The sequence below is a fragment of the Anas acuta genome, chromosome 15, assembly GCF_963932015.1.
Source record: "Anas acuta chromosome 15, bAnaAcu1.1, whole genome shotgun sequence".
In the NCBI taxonomy this organism is placed as follows: domain Eukaryota; kingdom Metazoa; phylum Chordata; class Aves; order Anseriformes; family Anatidae; genus Anas; species Anas acuta.
The window spans coordinates 3,825,478-3,851,130 of NC_088993.1; the positions used below are offsets into that span (position 1 = coordinate 3,825,478).

A 25,653-nucleotide genomic window follows, 5' to 3' on the forward strand; every position below is an offset into this window, starting at 1 on the left:
TCTGTGAGTTTCACTACATTATGTGGTCTATGAGCTTGTGTTGGTAATATTTCAGTGTAGAAGACTGGCAATGTAAGGTGTCTACAAAATACGTCACATACTCATAATGTGTAACTGAAGAATTAAATAATTTTTAGCATGTCTTGCTCACAAGGATAATTAAATGATATTGCATTTAAGTTGACAGAACTACAGGGGTGACCACTAGCTAAATAACTGTCTCCTTTTTTTTTTTTTTTCTGTGTGGCAAAATGATCAGCAGTATTTTGTGAATTTCCCCTCCTGCAAATGTATGTTTTTATATGCTTATTTTTCCTACTACTTTCAGCAAGAATAACTAATTACAGGGAATAGAAAATCTTTCAGAAATCATTTAAATAAGAAATCATATATCTGTAAAGGTAACATTTCATATCTTTCATTTAAGTACAACTTTTTCATTCTTTTATTCAGATAAAATGTTCTGCACAGTGCAATTACACTTACTAACATCAAAAAGTAGTTAAAAAAAAGGGGGGGGGGGGGAACCCATTTCCGGAGTTTGTAGCAATGCATTTTTAAGTTTATCTCAGCATTGAAGGGGCCATTTAAGAAGATAAGAGCTTAATCCAGACATCAATGATGATGATTTCCTTCAATATGATAATAAATATACCAAAGTGCTCTTTTATCTTTAATAATTCAGGAATCATTGAGCATTTAAGGTTCTCCTGTTCTGTGATTTAAGGAATCTGGTGGTAATTTGTTAAAAATAATATCAGACGTCTCGACAGTAGACAAAAGTGTGCAATATAAAAGGGATGATATTTCAAAATGGAAGCTGGTGCTTTCTACAGCACTTACATATAGGTTGAAAGATTTTCACCTCACTTGCCTGCCATCATGCAAACTGTAAGTGTTTGCATGACTTCCCTGTATTAGAGGTCATCCACAGAAGTAATTTTTATAAGGAACTCCTCCACCCTCTCCTTGAAATCAGGTGTCAAAAGTCTACAAAGGAAGCTTTGTACCAAAGTAATATATTGCTGTGCTTTATCAGGAATAAAATCAGAATAACTGGTTCTGACCAATAAGGCACTTATAAACTGAGACTTACCATTTGTACCACTAGGATTTTCCAAAAAATATGCATTTGTGTTTGTAGAACAGTATTAGAATTTATAATGATTTCAAGCTAATTATAGCATTTAAATGTTGTTTTTCAGTTTCCCACCTACATGTGAGGGACAGAGTATAGTTGTTTGTAACTAGAACATTTTGGTTATTTTTGCCCTGAAGGATACAGTTTTTAAACTGAACATTATTTTGTTTTTCTTTAGTCAAAACATTCTAAACATTCTCAGTCAAGTTGCTGTTTTACTGATTATTGTACAGGTTTTGAGTACATGGAGTTATTTTTAGTGACCACTATGGACATGAACTATTGTAATGTCAGAGCAGAATCTGAACTGGGATTTCACATTTTGAAGAAAAAATGGCAGAAACTGAATAATTGAAGAATGCATATTTAGCTTGTTATTATGTTTCAGTTATTACTCAGTTTATATTAATATGATGGCATTAATTAAAACTAGTTAGAGATTGCCCAATAGTAAGAAGTCCAGAAATCCAGGTGTACTTGTTGACTAGTTAATGGCGGTGGTAGTGCCTGCAAAGCCAAATACCATTGAAGCAGCAGGTCAATGCACCATTATTTCGGAGGCTTTCTGAGACATTAGGCTTAGTTTGAGGGACTCGGTTAGAAATATTCCCAAGCTCTTAGGCTTTCTGGTCGTGCAGAAGGTGAACAGCAAGCTTAGTGCTGGATCTGAGTGAGGTGTCACACTGCACCTAAGTTACTGTTGGTTGTCCTGGTAATGTTTGCAAATGGTGCTGGCTGTGGTTTGACATCAGGATGTTCTCTGTTAAGTGAAGCTTTTCCTGAGATTGTCATGGAGTGTTTTAAGTGGGTGGACCTTTTGGACTCAATAAAATATTTAGTAGGTTGTAGTAAATTTTAATTTGTCTCCTTTCAGGGTAATTCAGCATGCTGTGTATTTAAAGGTATGTGCTAACAGAACAGTATTGCTGGAAAGAATCTTGGTCAAACTTTTAAAAAATAAACTTGCTAATAATACATTAAGTCATTGAAGTTATTTCACTTTATTCTGTCAAGATACTATGTACAAAGAGGTTAAATGTGCTTCAGCTTTCTGCTGCATTTAGTAAGGAAATAATTTTAGTACTCACTTGTATTTAGAGCTGAACTTAAATATCTTTACAATTGAACTTTCTTATTTTGAAAGGCTAAAAAGAAATAACATATGGGGGGGGAGGGAGGGAGCAAGTGGTAGAAATAGCTTAAGTCAAAAGCTGGGAATGGAACAACTCTCTGTCAGTCATACATTAACATACTTTGTTACTGACTGTATTGTATTTGGGAAAGAACTCTGAATGCTGTCATATTCCTCACTTAGATAAGCTTTCAAAAGTGATCTCCAAATCATGTCTGCCCAGAACGAGGATTTGCTGAGAGTGACAACACATGCCTGCTACATTTCCCCTGCATGGTTTTCAATAAGTGAATTCCAAGGGTTCTGACAAAAAAGAAAAAAAAAAGAAAAAAAAAAAAGTATTAGAAAATGCTCAGTAGTATGCTTCAGTACAGCAGAATACATCGGGTAAAAAGCAAAACTGTTTTTGCAAGTCTATATTTATAAGCCTAAATAATAAGCTTATCAGGAAGGAAGGAAAATTCATTTTAGGGTGTTTGGAGAAATCTTGACTGGTAATACTAGTTCATTTCTTCTTGCTGCTGCACATTGATACTTCACATGGTATGACAGCCTTTTGGAGCCATTTCAGCCCTTTGTGGCTCATCATAATCTCATTCTTCATCCCTATGATTTCAGAAGCTTTATGGAAAGAGCATGCAGATGTGTATGTGCTTTAGCATAGATGATAAGTGCCTCACATGACCCCATCAGAATTAATGATGTTTTCTACCTATTCAGCAAGAGGATTACAATTTTTATTTTTCTTTTGAGCTTCTTTATAACATTTTGTTCCTTATCTATCTATCAATCAAAAATCAAACTCTGCTTTTATTTTAGTTATCCTCGTCATACATGCCTCATTCTCTCATTACCACCTCTGGAGGAACTGGCTATTTTTAACTGTGCAGTTTTGCTTCTTTGTGGTCACTCAGCTGTGTTTCTCATACCCTGTCTTTGCTGATTTAATTTCTTTGTCCCTAATATTTCCCTACACAAGATTAGTACATGAGGGATTGTCTTTTACCTATAGGTTACAAGACTCTTGGGGGGGGGGGGGGGGGGAGGGAGGGGAAGAGAGGAAACAAGAAACTCAGACACCTACTTTAAACAACACCATTCAACAGCAGTTTTCTTGGAGACAGAAGACAGATGGAGGATTCTTAAGAAAGAAGTACGTGATATGAGAAAAAAAAATAAATAAAAAATTATTATCCATTTAGGGAAATACAGAATTTGTCTTAAGCTGTGAGTAGTTTTTAATGATTAATTACTATTTTTCTATTCTTTTTGTTTTACTATTAACAACATTAGGATATTTCCTAAAGGGCTCTGCAATGCTTTTATTGAGTAATATGAAATAATATTTTGAATGAAGCTTTAGTTTTGTTTCTGCATGTAAAAATGTTATTAAAAAGCAATTAGGAATATTCCTAAAGCAATAAGGAAGCAATTTTCATTGTACCAAAATGAGCCGTGGAATTGCTCTGGGTTGGAATTCTCCCAACAAGTTGGGAGAATGTACTGTTCCTGACTATGTCATCTAGAGTGGCCATGAAATTCACTTCCATATGTAGTGTGTGAAACTGCTCTCTAATTACTCAGGCTACAGTTTTACTGTATGATTTTACATCTACTGTTAAATAAAAGATTATTTCGTGCTTTAGAGATATAGGTACAATTTGATCAAATTACATGCCTTTTGTTCACCTGACTCAGTGAGGCTAAAACTTTCTCCCTTCTTTCTTTTTTATTTTTTATTTTTTTTACTCAGGATATGGAATCCAGTCGATTTTGTGATTTTGTTTATTTACTTATTTATTTACTTATTTCGAATCCATGACACAGTATATACTTTGCCAAACATACACATTACTGACACTTAAGAAGAACTAATGCAGTTAGGTCATTACTGCCTCTTTACTATTAAACAAACAAACAAACAAAAGTAACCATTATGGGATAAAAATTAGCTTAACGGAATAGACACATTCCTGTAACTTCCCTTCACCCCCTATATCTAATTTTGAACTATACTGTCAAGGATGTGAATAACCGTGTTTTTCAGGTACATGTGAATTTCTTCTTCATGTTCTGACATGAGGATGTACTATTGCAAGTACAGCACTATGCTGGTTTGCTTTCTGTTTTGGATCATTTTGGTTCTGGTTTGGAGTTTGGCACAGTCAGCCTAAACAGTCCTTTAAAAGTCAGTGTAGAAGTATGTCAGTAGAGCGATTCTGCTTTGCAAGGTCCATTAAGCAACTGTAGTGTTTTTTTCTTAGGAAATATGGCTTAAATAAATCTATTACACATGGATATAAAGCATCTTGTTAAAAAAACACAAAATGCCATGCTCAAAGAGTAGCTGTAAATAGCTTTCTGTCAAAGTGGATGAATGTTTTGGGAAAGATCTTGCAAAATGCTGTTTTAGGACAACAACTAAGTAAGGCCTCTGAAATAGGCCTCACTTTAAAAATTTGGTATTTGTAAAGCTTAAGCTGAAAGGCAATATTCTGGGAACACTGCTTAAAGAAAAATGTGACTTTGGCAGTAGAAGTACTGAGGAGTGTATGAAGCAGCAGAGCTCTGGAAAATGTGACCTACAGGGAAAAGCTGAGGAAGAGAAGCCTGAACAATAACTTGATAATAGTCTTCACATACATAAAAAACAGTTGCAGATAGGAAAATAATTAACTTTTTCTCTGTATTCACTCTGCAGTAGGCTTATATTGCTTCAAGGTCAGTTTTGGATCATCATTGGGAGAAACTAATGGAACGGCAGTTGAGAAGTTGACAAGGTTGTTTAGGAAAGTGGCAGCATCTCTGTTGCTAGAATTTTGTAAAAACAGTTCAGACAGAAAATACAGATATAGCTCAACTTGGGAGCTGGAGTAAAGAAAGGCACTAAAGAGGAAGAGGGGCAACCAAACGGTCTGTCTAGATCACCATTGTATTTCTCCATTATTTGCTTAGCCAGCTAACTCAGACTGAACACACTAATTAAATGCTCTCGAGAAGAAAAGTGTTTCATTTATGCTTGATAACCTTATTTTATTTTGTCTACTGCTAAACACATTTTGGAATACATAAAAATAACTTCACGCAATCACTTTTCAAAACTGCTAGCAATTATTTGTTGTATTACATACCTTTCTTCAATTTAGAAATGAAAAGAAAAATAGAAGCTTTTTTAGAGCTCTGGTTATTTAATACTGTATACTACTTTATTAATAACAGTTGAAGCAAGAAGGTATATTCTTAGAAGACATGTTCTTAGAAACAGAATCAGAATCTAAACTTGGAAGCAGAGTAAGTGTCATAGGCGTGAACTGTTCAGTCCCTAGGGCACCCTTCAGACAGTCTTTAGTTGTTCAGCACTTCCTGTTGTCTCTTTCCCACAATCCAGTGCACTTTATTCTCTTTCCCTCCAGGTTGGAAATAAAATTTTACCATCACAGCTGAGGAAGGAATATGTCACAGTACATGTAGGCACAACTTTTAAAGAGTGCACATATGTCCAAACACAGGGTATTGCTCTAGGCTTTAACAGACAGCACTAGGTGCATCCCAGTTCTGTACCAGTGAAGATATCATTTGTAAGGCAAGCAGGAGTGGATGTAAGAAGAGAGAGAGGTGGTCTCTCTATATATAATCTTAGCACAAAAATTGAAAAGCATTAGAAGTAATATAGTGTTGATGTCCGTGGAGCCTTTATTACTATTATTAAATATATCGAATAGAGTATTTTTCATTGTTTAAACCTTTTTATATCTCTCTAGGAAGGCAAATGGCTTAGGCATGTTTTATGTGAATGGCTGAATATATAATACTGTGGTTTTGCTTTCCAGCAAAACAGAACTCTTTCCCAGGAACAACTCCTGCTCTAACCGGCAGGACCAGGGAAGTAATTGTCCCCTTGTACTCTGGTGAGGCCACACCTTGAGTGCTGTGTTCAGTATTTGGGCCATCAAGGCCCTGGAGCCAGAGAAGGGCTACAAAGCTGGTGAAGGACCTGGAACACAAATCCTGTGAGGAGTGGCTGAGGGAACTGTGCTTGTTTAGTCTGGAGAAGAGGAGGTTCAGAGGAGACATTGCTCTCTACAACTACCTGAAAGGAAGGTGTGGGGAGCTGTGGGTTGGCCTCTTCTCACAGGTAACTAGTGATAGGACTAGATGGAATGGCCTCAAGTTGCACCAGGGGAGGTTTCGGTTGGAAATGAGGAGATATTTCTTCTCAGAAAGAGCAGCCAGGCATTGGAATGGGTTGTCCAGGGAGGTGGTGGAGTCACCATCCCTGGGGGTGCTCAAGGAAAGGATGGACGTGACACTTGGGGACATGGTTTAGTGGATGATATTGGTGATGGTTGGACCAGATGATCTTGGAGATCTTTTCCAACCTTAATGTTTGTATGATTCTACTTACTCCCCCAAACTCAGGTCTTGTTTGAACCTAACTTCTTCCCTTGCCCCCAGTGCTTTCTGCACCTCTAGTGACACAAACCCTATAGCCCAGCATTTTGTTTGTGGAACGGAATGCAACTGCTACTGTTCACTGCTGTGGGGGAGAGGCCTGAAAGTGATGCTATCTGAAGTTCAGAGAGTGTTTGAGAGGGGGAGAGAGAGAAATACGCTGGAGACAGGGCAGAGTGGAGAGTGGTGGCTTGTTAGGGTCATCAGAGGTCAGGGCACAAAGCTGTTACTGTGAATTTTCTGGTAATGCAGGTGTTACTATCATGTTGGTATTACTTCATCATGTATTATTTTAGAATAATGATACTAATGTAGCATTAATTTATCACCTCTCATTTGGATACACTAATCTGTGTAACGTATGTTGCAATGTTTGAATTGTATATAATGTATAGAGTTCTTGTACTGATTGCTTCTTTTCATAAGCACATTCATATATGTGAAAGGGCTATAATAGTAAAAGCAGCCAAAATTGAAGTACAGTCTGTTAAGTACTGTAATTATGTTTTTTTTGCTTTTGTTTATTTATTTGTTTTGTTTGTTTGTTTTTTAATTATGAGCAGTGAAGGGAATGGAACAGGCAGAACTGGGATCACCAGGAATGATCTCCCTGGTAAGAGTGTATTCTTGTTTGAAGTATCGGATGTTCTTTTGCACTGACACAACAGTAACAATTAAAAATTTAATCATAGCATTTGTTTTTAAGCATATTAAAATTTAAAGTTTAACAGTCCTTTAGTCCTTTCCTGAATGGAAATGATAGAAATACCATTTCCAGAAATGGTAGAAGTGTGTAATAGCTTCTGTTCTATAGTTGAGTGAAGACTAAATAAGGTAACATTTTCTATTCTAGAAATGAATAAGGAAGAAGTTAGACTGAACCTATGGAAATCAGAAATATTTTTATTTTAAGTATAAAAAAAAGCTAAAAATTAGAAGAGGTTGGATGTGGAACTCTGGATCATTATTTGTTATTTCAACAACTTATTATTATTCAGGAACATCTGGATAGAATAGATAAACTTGACAATTATGGTTTTCGTTAACAAAAGTAATAGTATGGGTAATGTCAGAGGATTTTTTAATCTAGAACTATTCATATATATTGTGTATAAAAATGGTTAAGTGGGAGATCTCATTATGAAATTGCAGAGACTGTAATCATGTGTATTTATAACAGAATCGCTCAGGGATTGGGTTGGTATGTGCAATACTTTTTGTCACTGACCAAGATGCAAGATATCACAGACTGAAGTTTGTAGGTGATAAAAAGAGTAGAGAATGGGAAATATTGGAAAAGTGACTGAGTTGTAAAAAATTGAATCACTTGATAAACTGACTGCAAGCAAGTAATTTGTTTAAAAAACAATCAGTTAAAATAATATACATAGTAATATATATATAATATGTCTCTCTCTATATATATGTACATAAATTTATAAAATCCATCAATGGGGTCTTCACCATTTCAACAGAGGCTTGGAATATGAGTTCCAAGTAGCATGGACCAGATGGGTAGCACAAGTTTTGGATGTGAAAACAATACATTTCTTAAGAAATGTTCTATTCAGACTGCTTGACTTGTATTGGGAGTACTGTGTCCATTTGTCATATTTGGAAGCTCTAGATGAAAGTTTATAAATTGCAAAATTAGAGAAGCTCCATAAGAATGACTACTGGGTTGGGAAACACATTTGACAGTGAAAGCTTTAGAGACATGAGTTAAAGAAGGGATTAACTTGACCTGAACTGATGAGCAGTGATTTATTTCCAATTGATACAGTATGATCATGACCAGATGATACAAAACTGGGACGAGTAGATGATATCACAGAGGGTGGCTGATATGCCAGCAGGTCATGCTTTCATCCAGAGGGACCTGGACAGGCTGGATAAATGGGCTGGCAGGAATCTCCTGAACATCAAGGAGAAATGCAAAGTCCTGCACCTGGGGAGTCAAAGCCCCCAGCAATAAATTCTGGGAGCCACCCAGATGGAAAGCATATTGACAGAACAGACCCTGAAGGTGCCAGAGGACACCAAACTGAACACGAGCCAGCAATGTGCTCTTGCAATAAAGAAGGCTAATGGGCTGCATCAAGCAAAGTGTTACCAGCATATCAAGGGAGTTGATCCTTCCCCTTTATTCAACACTGGTGAGTACTACTAAACCACATCTGGAGTCCTGTGTCCATTTCTGGGCTTTCCACCACAAGAATGACATGTGCATATTGGACAAAGCCCAAAGAAGGGCCACACAAGTGATGAAGGGACTGGAGTGTACCTATTATGAGGAAGGGCTGAGAGAGCTGTGACTGCTCAGACTGGAGAAGGCTCAAGGGGATCTCATCGATGCCTATAAATCACTGAAGACAGGATGCACAGAGGATGGAGCCAGGCTCTGCTCAGCAGCACCCAGGGCCAGGACCAGAGGCAGTGGGCACAAGAGGTTCTGTCTGAAGATCAGGAAAGAATTTTTTACTGTGTGAACCACAGAGGTTGTGGAATCTCTCCCTGGAGATCTCCCAGAGCCACCTGGACATGGGTCTGGGACCAAATTGGACCAGATTGGACCAGACGTCCCTTCCAACCTCAGCCATCCTGTGATTTGATGATTCTGTGATACATACTTTTACTAAGGAGCATAACTGTGGTAATAGAGGTTTCTTCAGTCAAAAAAAAACAGACATATAACAACTGCCAATACCCAGAATGAAAAACTAGACAACTTCCTGCTACAGTTTTTTGACATTGAGAGATATTGAGCATTGATGCAACTTTTTGGAGAGTTACTTGTTCCTTTCTGAGAATTTAGTGTTTTGTTTTTTCCCAATGCAAATCTCTATTTAAAAAAAAAAAAAAAAAAAAGTATTCATTCAGAATTATCTTATTTTTTTGTTTCATATACAAAATTAAAGCATTGTTTGGGTCTTACATGTGCTGGAATATACAGTTGTGCATGATAAATGTATTTGTATGTTACTGAAAAAAGGTGTGTGAGGCTGGTGATAGGGTATGTGGGAATAGATCAGCTGTTTTGAGTTCTCTTTTTGTTTGTTTCTGGAATGTTTTTGTTTTGTTTTAAGTTGGGATAGAACATAAGGAAAAGAAGTGTAATTCTGTAGAATTGAAAAGGGTAGAAATGCAGTAACTGCATGAGAATACTTATGTGCCAGCTGCTGAACATAAAACATTCTTCACTGAAGTATAAAATCTGTCAGGGAAGTGTAGCTGCTGACAAAGAACATTTTATCTCAGTGACAGAAAAAAATTTATCCATATGGAAGAGAAAAAAATATCAATCAGCTGCCTTTGGTATATTATTTTGCAGTTTTGATGAATTCTGAATAAAATGACTATAAATCTTTTCCTTTTTTTTTTTTTTTTTTAAAAAAGTTTCCATTCTTTCCTTCACACATGCTTTCTATTAAATGTGCAATTCTTAGAGAACTTTCATGTAGTGTTTTTTAATATTTTTAATTAACATCAACACAGTGAAATTTCAAAGAAATTTTTAAAACCTCATTTCTTAATCCAAAGTCTTAGTATTTTATACATAAATAAATAAATAAACAAGAACTGCGCAGGGAATAGCTAACACTGTGAAATGGCATGCTTGAAGCATGCTTCTTGATGTCAGCTACTCCTAGGGAGAAATAGTAGCAAGTACCTTGTTTTAAGACCTGTTTTCAAAACTTGATGCTAAAAAAAATATTACTGCTGCCAGCTACCTCAGTTCTATAAGAGACGCATTTTGATAAGGATGCAAATTTTTCTGGAGTATTTCCTTTATACCTAAGTCTTGTTTCAGTTACAGAATAGTAGATGTGACTGTTCATTTATCTTCTTATATTCTGGGTTTAATTTCTGTCTCTGTGCAAGACTGCTTCCTGATGAAGATTAGGACTAATAATGTAAAAAATGTTTCATTACATATTCTTGTCATAACTTTTCCAAAATTACTAGAAGCAAGAAATAGTAAGAGTTGAATAAACATATTTTCTCAGTGTAGGTTTAATGGCACTAGGAGTAAAGACACATGTTGCTTATAAACATCTTTGGAACCTACAAATGGAGAAGACTGTAGGGCCTAGCAACCAGACAGGAAAGGAAGAAGAAATGACAATAGACAATGTTGTTGGTAACAGAGGAGAACATAGACTTCTCCAGCAGTGAAGCATCTGTCAAGGAGGGATATAAGTGAATATGTAGCAATGAGAAGGTGTCTAAGACTGGTGCCTTGAATCCAAGTGAGAAGAAGAGGAGGATGATCCTGAGATCATGGATATGGAGAACTGAAGTAATGAATAGGTTTGATGTCAAGAGGTTATGAGCAGGGACTCAGTGATGCTAGGGGAGTGTCATTACTGTAAGGAAAAATAGAGAGGTCAAACAGTGAAGAAGGAGAAACTGAAGAATGAGGAAGCATAAATACAAGACTTAACATTCTTGTTCTGCTGAGTTATATTATTCCTTTTGTACAAGTAAACTTTTTTTTTTTTTTTTTTTTTTTTGTGGGTGTGTGTGTTTCTTAATATTTTCTGAACATGGAAGGAGTATTTACTTGAGTATGGAAGGAGATGCATAAAGAAATGTGTTTGTTGAAAATATAAAAGCATTCTGTTTTGTCAGCATCCTGGGTTCAACTGTCGGGCCATATAGGTGAACAGAAAGATACAGTCTGTGTACAACCAAATTTCTAGCCTAAAAGAAATAACATATAAATATCATAGATAGTAGAAAAGTAGAGAAGGAAAGTAGAAACCAAACTGGCAGAAGAGAGATGTTCTAAGACTCAGCAAGATACTTGAGTTAAACAGGCATGACACCTTGGTATCTGCAGTATCTATCAAACTTCTATGCCTGTTTCAGTGGGCTGTTGGTCATCTGTGAGTTGGTAAGCTGTTTTCATAGGTGGCAAGAGCATTTGACAGGAAATAGGCATATTTCCTGTCTGGTTCCATATCTGATTTTGTGAACTCAGCTAAAGAGTATGCTCACCTAGAGTTAATGTCCCTCTTGATCCACTGTTGTAATTGGCCCAACTGGAATTACTGAAGGACAAGTGCTTACAACTCACAGATCAATTTATTTTTGTGTTTGTTGTTTTAGCCTTGAGGTCAAACGGTGAAGAAGGAGAAACCGAAGGGAGGAAGCATAAATACAAGACTTAACATTCTTGTTTTGCTGGGTTATATTATTCCATTTGTGCAAGTAGGAATGTAGGAATATTGTAGGAATGTTTTTCAATACATTTTTCTCTTTTAATTGCTTGGTCTTACTGTAAAGAACTAGTTTAAGGACATCCCAAATCATTTATAGGAACCACAGAAGTAAAGAGACTAGATCACAGATTGGAATGTAAACTCTGTAGTTTGTGAGAAGTAGCACATGCAGAATTAAATTGTATGTTTAGCTTCACTTGTGTTTTGATGTTTTGCTTTTTTTTTTTTTTTTTTCTAATCCTTTGAATCTATTTATTGGCAATGTGAATCCTTTCGTCACTTGCAAGAGGTGTGAGGTAAGAAACAAACACCTGTGTCTGTGACTTCTATTTGTTGCAGCCTCAGAGGCAAATTGAAAGCTTTTCTAGTTGTGCATTCCAAGACTGTAAAAGCTAATTCTAGATTTATAAAATGGGAAGTTTTTAATGTATTTCATTTCTACTCTGTAATACTTTAAAACTTAATATAAGGAACTGTGTTCAGCATTTCAGGATTTGCAGTGGTTTATCATGCATCTCATTTGTTCTTTACATCTCTTTCTCCAGACACTCCAGACACACTCAGTTATGTTCTGTGTGCTGTATCTGAAGTCACTGAGATTCAAGTAAGACTCTTTTGAAGGATTCTCTGACTATAGGGTGGATACCATATTCCTCATGCTGTATTGTTATGTACTGTTAGAGAAACCTAATGTTCTATATGTTCTTTAATGTGTTGCCTACATTAAATATTTCTATTTCATTCCATTTGCAAGGTAATTATCTTTAAATTAGTTTTGCCAAGTATTATTTTTAAGTGTTGTTTTCATTTAAAATCAAATATGTAGCATTTTTTCACTTCTTCAGGCCAGAAAGCTGTTCACAAACATTCTTCGTAGGAAGAGTTACATGTCAAATGTGTACTGTAAAATTGCTTGTTATACATGTTATACACTTTGGGGGAATGAACAAAGTCACAAAGTCAAAAACACTTAAAATATGCTTTCTTAAAGTAACTTTTTCCCCCACAAAGGAAACTTTATTTTGGAGGGGTTGTACATATGCTTAGCTTGCAAAACTACAACATCATGGATGTATGATATTTGAATGACCAGTGAGAATTAAAAAAAAAAAAAAAAAAAGAGGAAAAAAAGCTAGGTGTCACTCTTCTACCAAACTATGTGGTTAGTAAAGAGAAATAGGCAGAAGTCATCCAGAATATCATGGATACAGTGACTGTTTTTGTCGTGGTAGTTTAGAGACCAAAAAAAAAACGTGTTTAGTGAGCTGTCAGAGAGATTTCTATACCATTGTTTGTATGAGGTTCATAAATTATCTGAAAATTACCTAGGAGCAAAACTATTTCAGCTGAGGTAGAGGTCCTTCCCTCAATCTTTGCAACATGTGAAGTTACAGTTTCCAGGTCCATTATCTGTGCACTATATGAAGACTTACTTTCTACAGAGAACTTGATCTTGTTTATTTGAGCAAGAGCTTGCTGTAAATGTTATCTGAAAGTGATAGGGAGGAAAAAAGCTGCTTTTTGAAATAAACATTTTATTGTGACCATTAGTAGCCTTCATTATCCGGTTCTTATGCACAGAAGTTTGCTGGCTTTTTGTCATCCTCATTCCACAGCTTTGTTAATACACCACCATGAAAATGAAAGTTTCATACACATTGACATAATTAATGAAGAGGCAGGCAGCGTGCTCTACCAATTAACACCACAGGGAAAAGTAAAATTGGCTTCCTTTTTGTGTGTTGTGCCAAAGTTAAGGACTGTAACACACAGCAGATAAATAGAGATCCTTTTAATGAGCTGCAAGATAGAGCTGAATAACTCTGAAAGGATTTTGGATAAACATTGCCAGCTATTTAGAGTGTTAAGAGTAATTGATGAGCTTTGTTAATTTTATTTATTTATTTATTTATTTAATTATTTATTTATTTTGGGGGGGAAGGGGCAGGGAACCTGACAAAGAATGGAAGAAGTGCTAGTTAATAACTAATTTTTCTTTTCTGTGTAGCTATTAGGCACATTGAAGAATATAACAAGCAGTTCTGAACAACTATGGGGAAAAAATAGAAATGGTTTACCAGCTCATACTCAACCAATAAGTTTTTCAGAATTCAGTTTTTCAGCTTATTATTTCTGTACTTACTATCTGCTCCTAATGAAAACTTGCCTAATTGTTCTCTGACTCAGGTTCTAAGCAGCCTATCCATCTGGCAACATAAGACATCACTCAGCCTTGATTTTTTCCAACTGCCCCAGAAGTCCTAATATTAAAATTAATATAATAGGAAAGAAAACAGATGAAGTTATTCTGTGGTTTCTGTGAAATATTCTGCTTATCTTGAGACATATGTGCAGAAACTTCAGAGCAGTTCAGGTCAAAACTCTTTTCAAATTGTCCTAATAACCTTTTCAGTAAGATGGCAAGTTTTGAAAACAAAGAAAATCCTAATCTGCAAGGGCTGTTTATGAGCGAAAAAGAATGGACATTGGAAGTTAAAATGCCTGAGTTCAAGCATTCATCATTTAGCTAGAAGTCTTTGGTCAGGTATTTATGTAATAACAGAAACATAACCTTGACTGCTTAATAGCACCAGCTAACTCAATGCTTTTTCTAAGCAAATGAAAAAATCTCCTTCACTTTCTGTCCATTCTAAACTATTTGAATTTTAACTGTTATGCCAGAATATAATAAGACTCAAAAATAATGTTGAACTTTTAAAAAGTGTTTATTCAGAAAATAAAAACAGTAATAGAAGATGATTAACTTATTTCCCACTCTCCCACCCTCTAAATCTTGAGTCTTCAGCTGCTGGGAGATTGAATTTCTCCCTAATCACTTGTCCAGTAATGAAGATGCATCTATATATATATATATTTTAATTCATTTTTATTTATGTTTCATTTCCTCATTAGGTAGTCAGTATTATCTCAAACTTACAACCAAGAGTTTTGATTTATTTTCTTTTCCCACTGCTCACACTTCTATTACTTCAGTTCTTCATCTCTTATTCTGTTTTCACCTTTCCTTCCTATCTCTATATACCCATTCCGAATCGTTCTTTTATATTCTCCTTACGTACCTGGTACATTGTCTAATATTTTCCTACCCTAGTTTTCATGTTAATCTCCCATGAATTAGTAAAATGTCCTCTAAATTTTAGTTACTTCTTTTTCTCCTCTTTAACAATTGTCCTTCTGCTTATGTCCTTCAAAACATTTAATACACTCTCTTCTGTCCCTAATAATGGGCCAAGTCTCTCTGTTGTGGTGATGTTTGAGACTTCCTGGCTATTCTCAGCTAATATGATGGCCGTCATCCTTCGTTCTCAGCCAGCTGGCTGTAACTCTGTCTCCACTCTGGCTGTTGCTGTCACTAGCAAACTTATCTCTCTTTCCCAAGTGTCTGAATATTCTGATTCTTTTCTTCTGACATCATGTACTCTTTATGCCACTCTATGCATATGCAGTGACCCTATTGCCTTTGTGTGCTGCCCAGTAGAATAATTTTTAGAAGGTCTATAAACCACAGTGGCAACCAACTGATGAGGTGAGTGTGGAGCATGAGACTGAGAGGAAAGAGGACTAAAGTCTGTATAGAGTTAGAAGAAGAAAATACTTCATTGGCTTATTTTTTGAGGATTCTATGCTTAATTGTGTCTTTGTCTTCTACTTTAGAAAACCATTTGCACTCTTTAATGCTTCATTTTCCCGTATTTGTACAGACAGGATATTACTGAAATAACATGTTTAATTTAATTTATCAGTCTCCAGGTTGTATGAAGTTTCTCTGTTGAAACTTGCTGAAGATAAAATATAATTAATCTCTTAACTCTTCTCACAAAAACTTATAATGTGATAAATATGGTAAAGACTGATGATCATGTCTGTGATAGAAAACTTGAGATATGGAGATCTTAAATGCTTAAATCCTTGATGCATTCACATCTTATGTAGCAAGTGTATTTCCAGCCACCGTGAGTCTGATAGGCAGAACCAGAGAACATACTGAAACAGAAGATGACAAGAAAAACAAGAAGTACAAGATAGCTTTGATTGGATGAAATCTTGAATCGATTTACATTCTTGAGTTTGTAATAAGGACAGATAAGTGAAAAGAGAGACCCATACAATCAGGAATGCTTTGAACAAAAGAGATTTTTTTCCCTGTATGGGAATTAGCACTCAGTGATATTGTCAGGCAATATTAGCAAACTACTCTTTGTCACAAGGACCATAATTGCAAAACTATCACTTTAGTGAGTTCCATGCAGGATGGGCCACGTAGTGGCTGTTAGGAGCAGTGATCTGCATACAAGCTATGTCTCAGGTGGCTCAGCAACCTCTGACTGCAGGAACTCAGATGAAGATTCGTCTTTTGAGGACAAATGCTATGTTTCACATAGCATTTCTTATATTATTAAGTGTTTGCTGCTGCTCACAGGATTCTAGACTAGTCGAGCTTTTTCTCTTAGGCAGTATGGCAATTCTTATGGTTTAAAAGTATGTATGAGTTAGATGTTGTAGCAAAATTGTCATGATCAATAAAGGCAAATTAATTACAAAGTTCAGAAACCAATGAAAGAATTACTTCATGTTGTTTATATTTGTATGCCATAAACTGTATTTCCAACAAATAAATATGAAACACTTATGGTGAACTGGTTAAAGATTATTAATTACCTACCTTTGTATGCAATATATATGCCAGTTCCAATCACTAATAAATCCATCAGCTTTGAAGGTTTTCCTTTTCATTTCTACTGAACTGTTAGTGTATGTGACAGGCCATGGTTCTGTCAGAACGAATTGTCCCCCTTGAAAAGTTGGCAGCACAGGGAAGTGACAACTTAATGGAAGCTAAAGCACTCTAATGGCAGTGCCTGGTGAAAGCCGGGGACAGTCATCCATAGCATTTGCCCTGGCTTTTGAAAATGTCTCTTTGCATTTCTGGTTGTGTGCAAGATATTGGAGCTTTACTGGAGTCACATTTACAGGCATTATTAAATGAAATATGATTCACTAAAACATTTGTTTGTTGATAGATGCTGTTCTACTGAGGTCAGCCTGTGTGACATAGTGATCATGTGCATGTGCTCAGGAGTACTACAGGATTACTCATTTTAAGATCCTTGATTTTAGGTGTCACATAAACCCATTTTGAACTCATAAAATAAATAGAAATGTAAACACTTTGTCTAACGGTTTATATGAATGCATAAATATTTTTATTTAGGTATGAATGCAGTATGTGTTTAATGGAATGAATGAAAACACAATGCACTTTTTTAAAGCATACATGTTTACAAGAGAACAATATATGAATTATTTCTAAAGCATTTTATCAATAGTATGAATTCAAAATTGTATTGACACAACGGATAAAACTATTGTTCCAATAATTAATACGTGCCGGTCAATCTATTTTTAAATGGCATTAGTGTATGCTAACATATTTATGTGTAAATAAATACAAAGCCAGTCATTTACGTACATTACATTTGAGAACTGTATTATAACTACCTGGTGCGTACATTTGAATATTTTAATTGTAATTACATTTTAACATTCTAATAATGTTGATCAGTGGATATTCCGTTTAGATTTTTGTCTTTTTAGAAGGGTCACGTGTAATTAATTTATTTCTTTCTGCTGTTTTTGCTTGTTTGTTTTGGTGTGACAGTGGCTTTGGGCATAACCAGAACACTACTGGTATTTAAGTGTTAGTAGTTGATTTACTTTAGGATTGGGACTTTCATGTTGTTCAGCAAGTAATAATTATTCTTGAGAAGAAAAGGTGAATGATGCAATCAGACCCTATTTTTAATGGTGGTCTTAAACCATTTACAGGTTCTTAACCTGTATCTGTTTAATTTCCTCCTTCCTCTCTTTTCAGCCATACAGTAACCATACAAAGCTCTCCATTCCATATTGAATGATACGATAGCTGGTTCTGATGCACACTCTCAACTACTTACTGATATTGATGTACTAAAAAGGAAGTTCTAAAACTTTTTAAAAAACGCTTATGTATTGTTTCTGAAGTATCCCTTCAACAGCTCTGTGGGTACAGAAGACATTTGTAAGCACCAGAATACAAAGTTAAGTTGCTGATAAAGGTGTTTCTTGTAGGTTTATTGTAGATAATTCTATTAAATTGCTTCTCTTGCACCTTAGATAAGTTTATGCTTCAAAGTACAATTTGGAGCTATCCAAGAAGCAGTCCATGCTACAACTTACAGCTCTGAACAAGAGGGAAATGATATAAGTATTGTCATGTGATATTCTGCATCTTGGTTCCTACTGAAATGTTTACAAATGGTGACATATTTAGAAGACATGCTTGTTTGATTCAGAGTTGTTGTTGGGATTGTAGGTTATGAGATCCACTGATGTAACTGAAGTCTTTTACAATCAGAGAAGGTCCATAGAAAAATTAGAAGAGAGAGGGACAGCAGAACATATGGGAGAAAAAAAGGGGAGATTATAGAAGTCTTGAAGTGGGGGAAGTTAAAGTCCCCCATGAGAAAAAGTGCTGGCAGTCAACTGATTTCTGCCAGCTGCTTGTAGAACGCCTCATCTGTCTTTTCATCCTGGTTTAGTGGTCTATAACAGACCACCACCAGGATGTCCACCTTGATGGCCAACCCTCTGACCCTTATCCACAGGGACATAAAACATTCCTCCTTTTAAAATAATTGCTGTTTTTTTTTTTTTTCCTTTTATAAATGCTATAGACAGTATCTGATTTACCATCTTTAATGCTTCCTCTCATATCGAAACTGAAGTTTTCTGTTTTTTAATAAAATTCCTGATATTCTTTTCATCTTGAGTGGTCATCAAAAATTTCTCAAGCTCTTGCAATTTTCTTTCATTAGGAAATAAATTGAAAATAGAGATATTTCCTACTTTGACTCACTTGTGTTTATTAACAACAAAAAAAAAGATATCTAGACATATTTTGATATGAAGGAGAGGAATCAAAAAGTAGAAGGTAATTTCCTTGTTCATAGGTGATTGGCTCCTTAGAGGCAATCCTCAGGCCCACCACCTTCTCTACGTTTTTCTATAGCTAGAAATCCTCAAATGGACTTTTTTTTTTTTTTTTGGGGGGGGGGGGGGGCACTTCCTTGTCTCCTCCTCTTGTAGGTTCTCTGAATTTTGTCTTTTTTCCTCCAATAACACACTGTAACAAAATGGCTCCAGCAGGACACCTTTGCTCACCATTATCTTTGGTAGTGACAACTGCAGTGTTTGGGTTCACAGCACTCTTGTTTTAGCTTTCTAGTTCTGTTAAGGAATTTTGATGTTTTAAGGATTTTCATGAGTTGTATGAAGCAGTGTCTGACAGTAACCATAGTCTAGATGGCTTATAGTAACTGATGTTTGTGGTTTTTGGCTGTGAAACAGTTTTCAAAGTGCTTAATTCTCATTTATACATTTTCAGAGAGTAAACGCCTCAAAGTAGAGTAGCTGTACATTTGCCATTTTATATTCAGTGACTGACTTGTGTCTGGTTTTTCATTTTTGCTTTTCGGTTTCTTAACAGAAATACTCTGTATAAAAAATTGCTCCCTTAACAGACAGAATAGGAGCTCACACAATGTTTACCTCACTTAAATTGGAATGTTCAAACATGTTGTATTTTGTAGTGTGGCTATCTATCGCCAGTTCATGCATATTTAATTTTTAATGGTGACCACAGAATCTGCATAATGCAGTTTTTGACAGTTTTGCTTTTTTTTTTTTTGTTTTGTTTTGTTTTGTTTTCAAACTTGTAAAGGCCATGTAAAGGTAACAGTCCAAAGTTAAAAGAATTGTCTTAGAAAATAAATAATTGAAGTCTGTTACATAGTCATTAAAAAAATAATAATCTTTGATTTAGCCAAATAATTATAAACTTCTAACAGGTTAAGTGCAACAGCAGCACTGCATGGCCAGTAGTGGTTTGGCATCACCAACCCCACTGGGTCCTCCCCACAAGTGGAAGGAAGACCCTTGGGGGTTTCAGTTGGAAGAGTGCGTATCTCATCTGACATCTTTTTATCTCATCTGGTATACTTTCTTTGGAGAAAGAAAGGTAAAGAGAAAGGAAAGAGAAAAGGAAGAGAAAGTTGTCTATTTCAGCACATCAATTACAGAGAGCATGACTGTTATGCAGCAGGCACCAAAACAAAGCTGATGACAGGGAACGACAATGTTATGAGTCCATCTACTAGTGCCTGCAGTGAGTTTGTTGCACTGTAGCAGGTCACCATATGGAAGCAAGAGTTGGTCTAAGAAAATATTACCATGTAGTTTTAGAGAAAACACATTTTTTCCAGAGGTTTTGGAGATGGGTAATTTCATAACAGAGGAAACATTTTGACAGCTTCGTTTGCTTTAGAAAGAACAACTCCTTAGTATTGCATCATACTATACTATTATTGGTAAATTATTGAGCACAGTTTTTTCTTCAGGTAAAAATTTCATCTTCAAGTATGATGAATGTCACCCATTTTACAGTGGGTGTACCTAGCTCCTTTAAGAACCAGTGGTTCAAAAGCTGTGATTTGCCACTTTGATTCTGCAGTTGGCTGAAATATTCGGCTTCTTTCTTTGCCTTTTATGTATTCCTTTTGATTGAATTGATAGTGTTAGAGAAAATACAGATTGAATACAACCTTTTTACCCTAAACTTAACCAGTTGAGTTAATTATGGCTTTACAGGTATTTATATACATATATATGTATATGCATTTATATATATATATTTCAATGCACACAAACATATATATATCTATCATTTTCAAGTCAATGAACAATTTGCTGTATTATTAAGATTTATACTGTAAGCTGAAGCTTGAATTAATTCTTCCACTTTAATGGTATTTTGTTTTCATTTATTTTAACTGACTAAATCCAGCAAACTGTGATCTTCACTATTCTCCTTTGCAGAAAGCTGCTTATTGCTGCAAGTTGTTTTATTCATATATGCATATATGCATGCACACTTACGTGTGTATATATGTGCATATATATGCAAATTACTTACCAAAGCTATGTCCAAATTCATTGTTATTTTTGAAATATGTTTTAGAATTGATAAAATTTAAATTCTGTGAAACAGTATCAAGTTCACACATGCACGAAGACTGAAATATTTCTCTGCATGCTGTAATTCAATTGGAATTGATTTTTTCAGTTCACACATACAGCTGTTTCCCCCATACCTATTCATCCTGCTTTTAAGAGGATTTCTTTCAATTTATGCAGTGTAAATATATGTAATAATTTATATATATATGCATATATATATATATTATGTATATACTGTGCCTCATGTATGGATTATATTGGCAGATTTGGAAGAGACTTTTAATTTAGGCAAATGTATAATTTAACATACAGGTTTGCAAACTTGTAAGAGTTCACTTATAAGAATGTTCACGTCAAGAAAAATTTGGACTCTGGAGAGGTATTAAATTTAGTTGGAACTTGGACAAAGATGAATGTGCGATAATGAAATAATGATTTAGTTCATCTCTGGACTACTTTTTGGGTGTTGCAAAGGAAAAAAGTAAAATACAGCTGCAGTTAGTCTAGATTAAAGCATTTTTCTCAGAGAACTTAAAGAAGTTCAGGGAAATAAAAATGAACCTATTCTGCAACATGCTTTTCTCCATTTGCTTTTTTTTTTTTTTCTTTCCCAGTTTCATTTGCTCTACCACTAATGTTTTCATACCTTCTTAACTTATTTTTAGTGTTTTTAATCCAAGGCAACTAAATATAGTTTACCATGTATAAACGCTAGGTGTAAATGCTTAAGATGGAAAAGACGAAAAAAAGTTTACAGTGTCATAAAACTTTTTGCTTGGCTCTGAAATTCTGAAAGGTAGATAAATCACCTAAAATCTCTTTGTCCCTAAAAATTTCTGTAAAAATTGCAAAGGTGATGTGATTTCAGCTCAGGAAACTGGACAGGAACCTGCCAGGGACAGTAATATGCCTCATTCTGTTTACATGAAGTGAATTTGGAATTCACACAGAAAACTAATGGAGTCTCTGGTGTCTTGCAGATTTCCTTGGCTTTATCTCCTATGTATAATTAATGCAAGCGAGTCAATAAGTATTTTTCTGTAGTAGCCAATAGGCAAGTACGTTTGGAAAATGAATGAACTGCTCAGATTAATTGCACAGCTACCCCCCTGAATATCTTGTTGAAGTACTCGAAAGGAAATGCCATCCCTTTTATATCCAAAGGATTTATTTATTAAGAGTTATTCCTAATCTCAATAACATTAGATATCAGATTGGACTGAAAGTAATGCTTTATTATCATTGTACTAGTCCTAACAATTGGAAGCTATTAATTACTGTAACAGAATATCTCATGTGAATATTGATCTCAATCTACTCAACCAACTTGTTAGTGTTCTGCATAATAATGGCCAATTCTAATAATAATTAGAAAATTGTATGTTCTGAAATGTACTGTGGTTTACTAGACAACAGAAAGACTTAAACGTAAGTTTTGTATGAACTTTTTTTCTTAAAAGAAAGAAGATGATAGTATGATACATTTAAGTACTCTTTTTATTTGCATTTTTCTAGTCATTTTAGAGGGTATATCACATTTGAGTCTAGATTTATACCTACATTTATTTTAGCAAAGTGCTGCTTATCAATACTCTGTCAGTAGATTAAAATTTATCTCCTGAGGTGAAGAAATAACAGGCATATATATATATATGTGCCTGTTATTATATATATATATATATATATTTTTTTTTTTTTCTAGACAAGTTTTAGAAACATTTTTAATCTATTGGATAATTCTATCTGCAGACCTCTGTTTTTATTTTGACTGTCACTGCTGTAACATCTGAAAATATTGTTGTAAATTGTGAAGAAAATCTTATAAGTGGTGAATAATGAGTGACGGTTCATTTCCTTGAAATGAACAAGGAAATGCAAGAAGGAAAATCCTGAGTCCTCAAAGGAAATAAGAACTTATCAGCATACACTATGTTCAAGTTCAGACAGAGTTGTTTTTTTTTTGTTTCCCATTTTAGCATGAAATCAATAGGGAATGCATAATTTTTTAGATGTGTGTGAGATTACAAAGCAAATGGTTACAAATAGGATTCTCAGCTGCCATACAATCTGGCATAGCTCCTTTCTGCTCCACAGCTCACAGTTGCATTCAGCCCATTGCTGATGTGATGCCACTTTTTGGCTCCTTGCCCATCTGTTTTAGTGATTACTGTCACATAAACTGATATTTCTAAACTAGAAACTGTGTTGTTGAGAGATTGCCTATTGGATTTACCTTTTGTGATATGTTACAATAGTTTATTGACTTGTTACTTTAGCCTATAAATGTTTCATTCACATTTTCTGCAATATATAGAATGATACTATAATTTTTTGAATACAGAAGGAGGAGTTCTAACAGATTGTAATCAACTTTTAAAAAATTTTCCTTTTGTTATTGTTAATAATTATACTTTCAGAGTTTTAGTTCTTTTTTAAGGTCAAAAAAGCAAACAGTATCCTTGAATAAAGTATTTGTATCAAGTTTTGGCAGATTTTTTAACAATTGTAAAATACACAAAGTGGTTTGTTCTATCCAAATTATCCATTAGTACAAGACTATCCTAAATTACATCATTGCATATGTCAGCTAAAGTACAAAGATTTCAGGAGAATGGAGAAGACCATAATTCTTACAGAAATAAAATAGATTCAAAGGTGAGGTACAAGAAATGTAGCATCCAGGAGCAGGCAACATCCTATCATCAACTTAATCCATTTACAAACCCAGAAGCAACTGTGAAGAAGCCAGCACAAATGCCAGTGGAATATGCCAGAGAGCCAGATGCCATCACTGGAAAATTACTTCCCCAGCTTGGCATCTGTGCCTTCTGTCATTCAAAGAGGAGAAAAAGCTGGGCAAATGTGATTATTTTGGGGTGCATATAGAACATGTTTTACTGTCTTCACTTTTTCTCTCTTCATAGCAATTTTCTTGGCTAATTTGCATCAAGCAATACAAAGTTTGGAAAGGGTACAGGCATTTTTGTATATATATATGTGCATACATATATATGTATAAAAATGTGTTATCTGTTTACATTTGGGCAGGAAGGAACAGAAAAAGGGGGGGGGGGGGGGGAGGAGACCAGGGAAGGAAACAGAAGAATGCATAGCAAAGTAAAACCAGAGCAACACATAATAGAATTATGAAAACATTTACCTTTCATTCTTTCTAGTGTTTATTTTTTTTTCGATAGTGAAACTTTAAAAATTTCTCTAACTTTCCCTGAATCAGATGTCTTCTGTAAATCAAATGAACTCTTGGTACTTTCTATTTGAAATGACTATTCTCTTAGCAGGTTCAAAGAATTCAGATTTGGCAAATTATTTTTTACAACTTAAATTGAGTTCTTCTATATTCTTAATCTGCATCTGCAATATAATTGTTATTGTTTGATAGTTTTTGTTTTGTTTTGTTTTGTTTTAAATAAAAGGTATATTTTCTATGTTGTCAGTAGCCAGACTATTTTACTGGGCTTAACAGTTCTACGTTTTTAGGAAATGTGCCTGTAATATGTTTCGTGGCCTCCAGTGACAGTGGAGCCACTGGAAACTGTATAACACAGCAAGTAACTGGTAGTCTTTTAGTTAGCATATATGCACAAAAGGTGTATTATCTTATTCAAATATCTGTGTGTGTATTGCTCAGATGGCAGTGACAAACACTATCACGTGGGTAATTTTCACCAGTTCTGTTTTCAAGGCTAGATCTTCTGTGAAAATATTTGTGAAAAATACAGATCCCATGAATAATCAAAATACTTTTTTTTTTAAATTTTATTTTAAGTGAAAATACAACAGTAGTAAATATGAAATAAAAATGCTAATTAATTCAGGGAAATGCCCTATTTAAAGAGATATTGATCAGAAAGAGACAATTTGAAGTGAACTGTAGAGTTAAAATATTATTTTCCAAGGCTTAAAAAATCACACAGAAGATTGTGTTTATGATTCAGCTATCAAACATGTTTTCGAAGACCCAATTTAAGGCAAACAATAAAGGTTTTTGATGAACACTTGAGCAATATACTACCCCATTGACAGAGCAAGCCTCCTTTTTGTGTGGTAATGTTGGATTCTGAAATGAAACACAGTAGGTAGGAGAAAGTTTAAAAGATTTCAAAAGCTATCATCTATCTGAGAAGGAAAGCCATTTTTTCCCTCCACTTTAAGTTTCAGTATCTTTTATCTTTCATGTATGCAGTACTTACTTAAGCTATTAAAAAATATGTCAGTGTCACAACATCAGCTCTTATAAGTAAGTTGTGGTTAGAGTTGGCTTGGGCAAAAGTGGTTATTTCTGTCTAATTTTATACTTAAATCTTTCGGTCCCCTTCCCGCCTCCCTTTTATTTATTTATTTATTTATTTATTTATTTATTTATTTATTTATTTTCAGTTTCAGCAATCACTGCTAAGAACAAGAATCAATAAGACATAATCATCAATACCATTTGCATTTTAGCAGCAATGGAGTTTTACTTTTTTATTTTTTTTTTAATAAATTATAAAGTTTTTGACATGGTGATAAAATTGGCACTGTGCAATTTAAGGTTGTTTTGTCATAAAAAATCCATACACTATATTATAAATACACTATATTTATAGTTCTTCGGAAGTTATATATAT

The 25,653-nt window shown here is 34.8% G+C and overlaps 1 protein-coding gene across 38 annotated transcripts in view; it reads left to right on the plus strand.

Moving 5' to 3' along the window:
- Positions 1-25,653, plus strand: part of RBFOX1 (RNA binding fox-1 homolog 1) — an 881,332-nt gene that overhangs the window by 529,298 nt on the left and 326,381 nt on the right. The window contains exons 1-3 of one of the 38 annotated variants that reach the window (XM_068698994.1): positions 3,382-3,426; positions 7,289-7,338; positions 12,496-12,554. The exons of 30 other annotated variants lie outside the window; for them this stretch is intronic. Coding sequence is in view for 1 of the 8 variants with exons in the window: in XM_068698974.1 (XP_068555075.1) it covers position 3,426; positions 7,289-7,338 (51 nt within the window). In the remaining 7 variants the exon portion in view is untranslated. Of the gene's footprint in view, positions 1-3,381; positions 3,427-7,288; positions 7,339-12,495; positions 12,555-25,653 lie in introns of those variants that run through there. 7 more of the 38 variants (XM_068698974.1, XM_068698970.1, XM_068698991.1 and 4 more) reach the window with 7 other exon arrangements.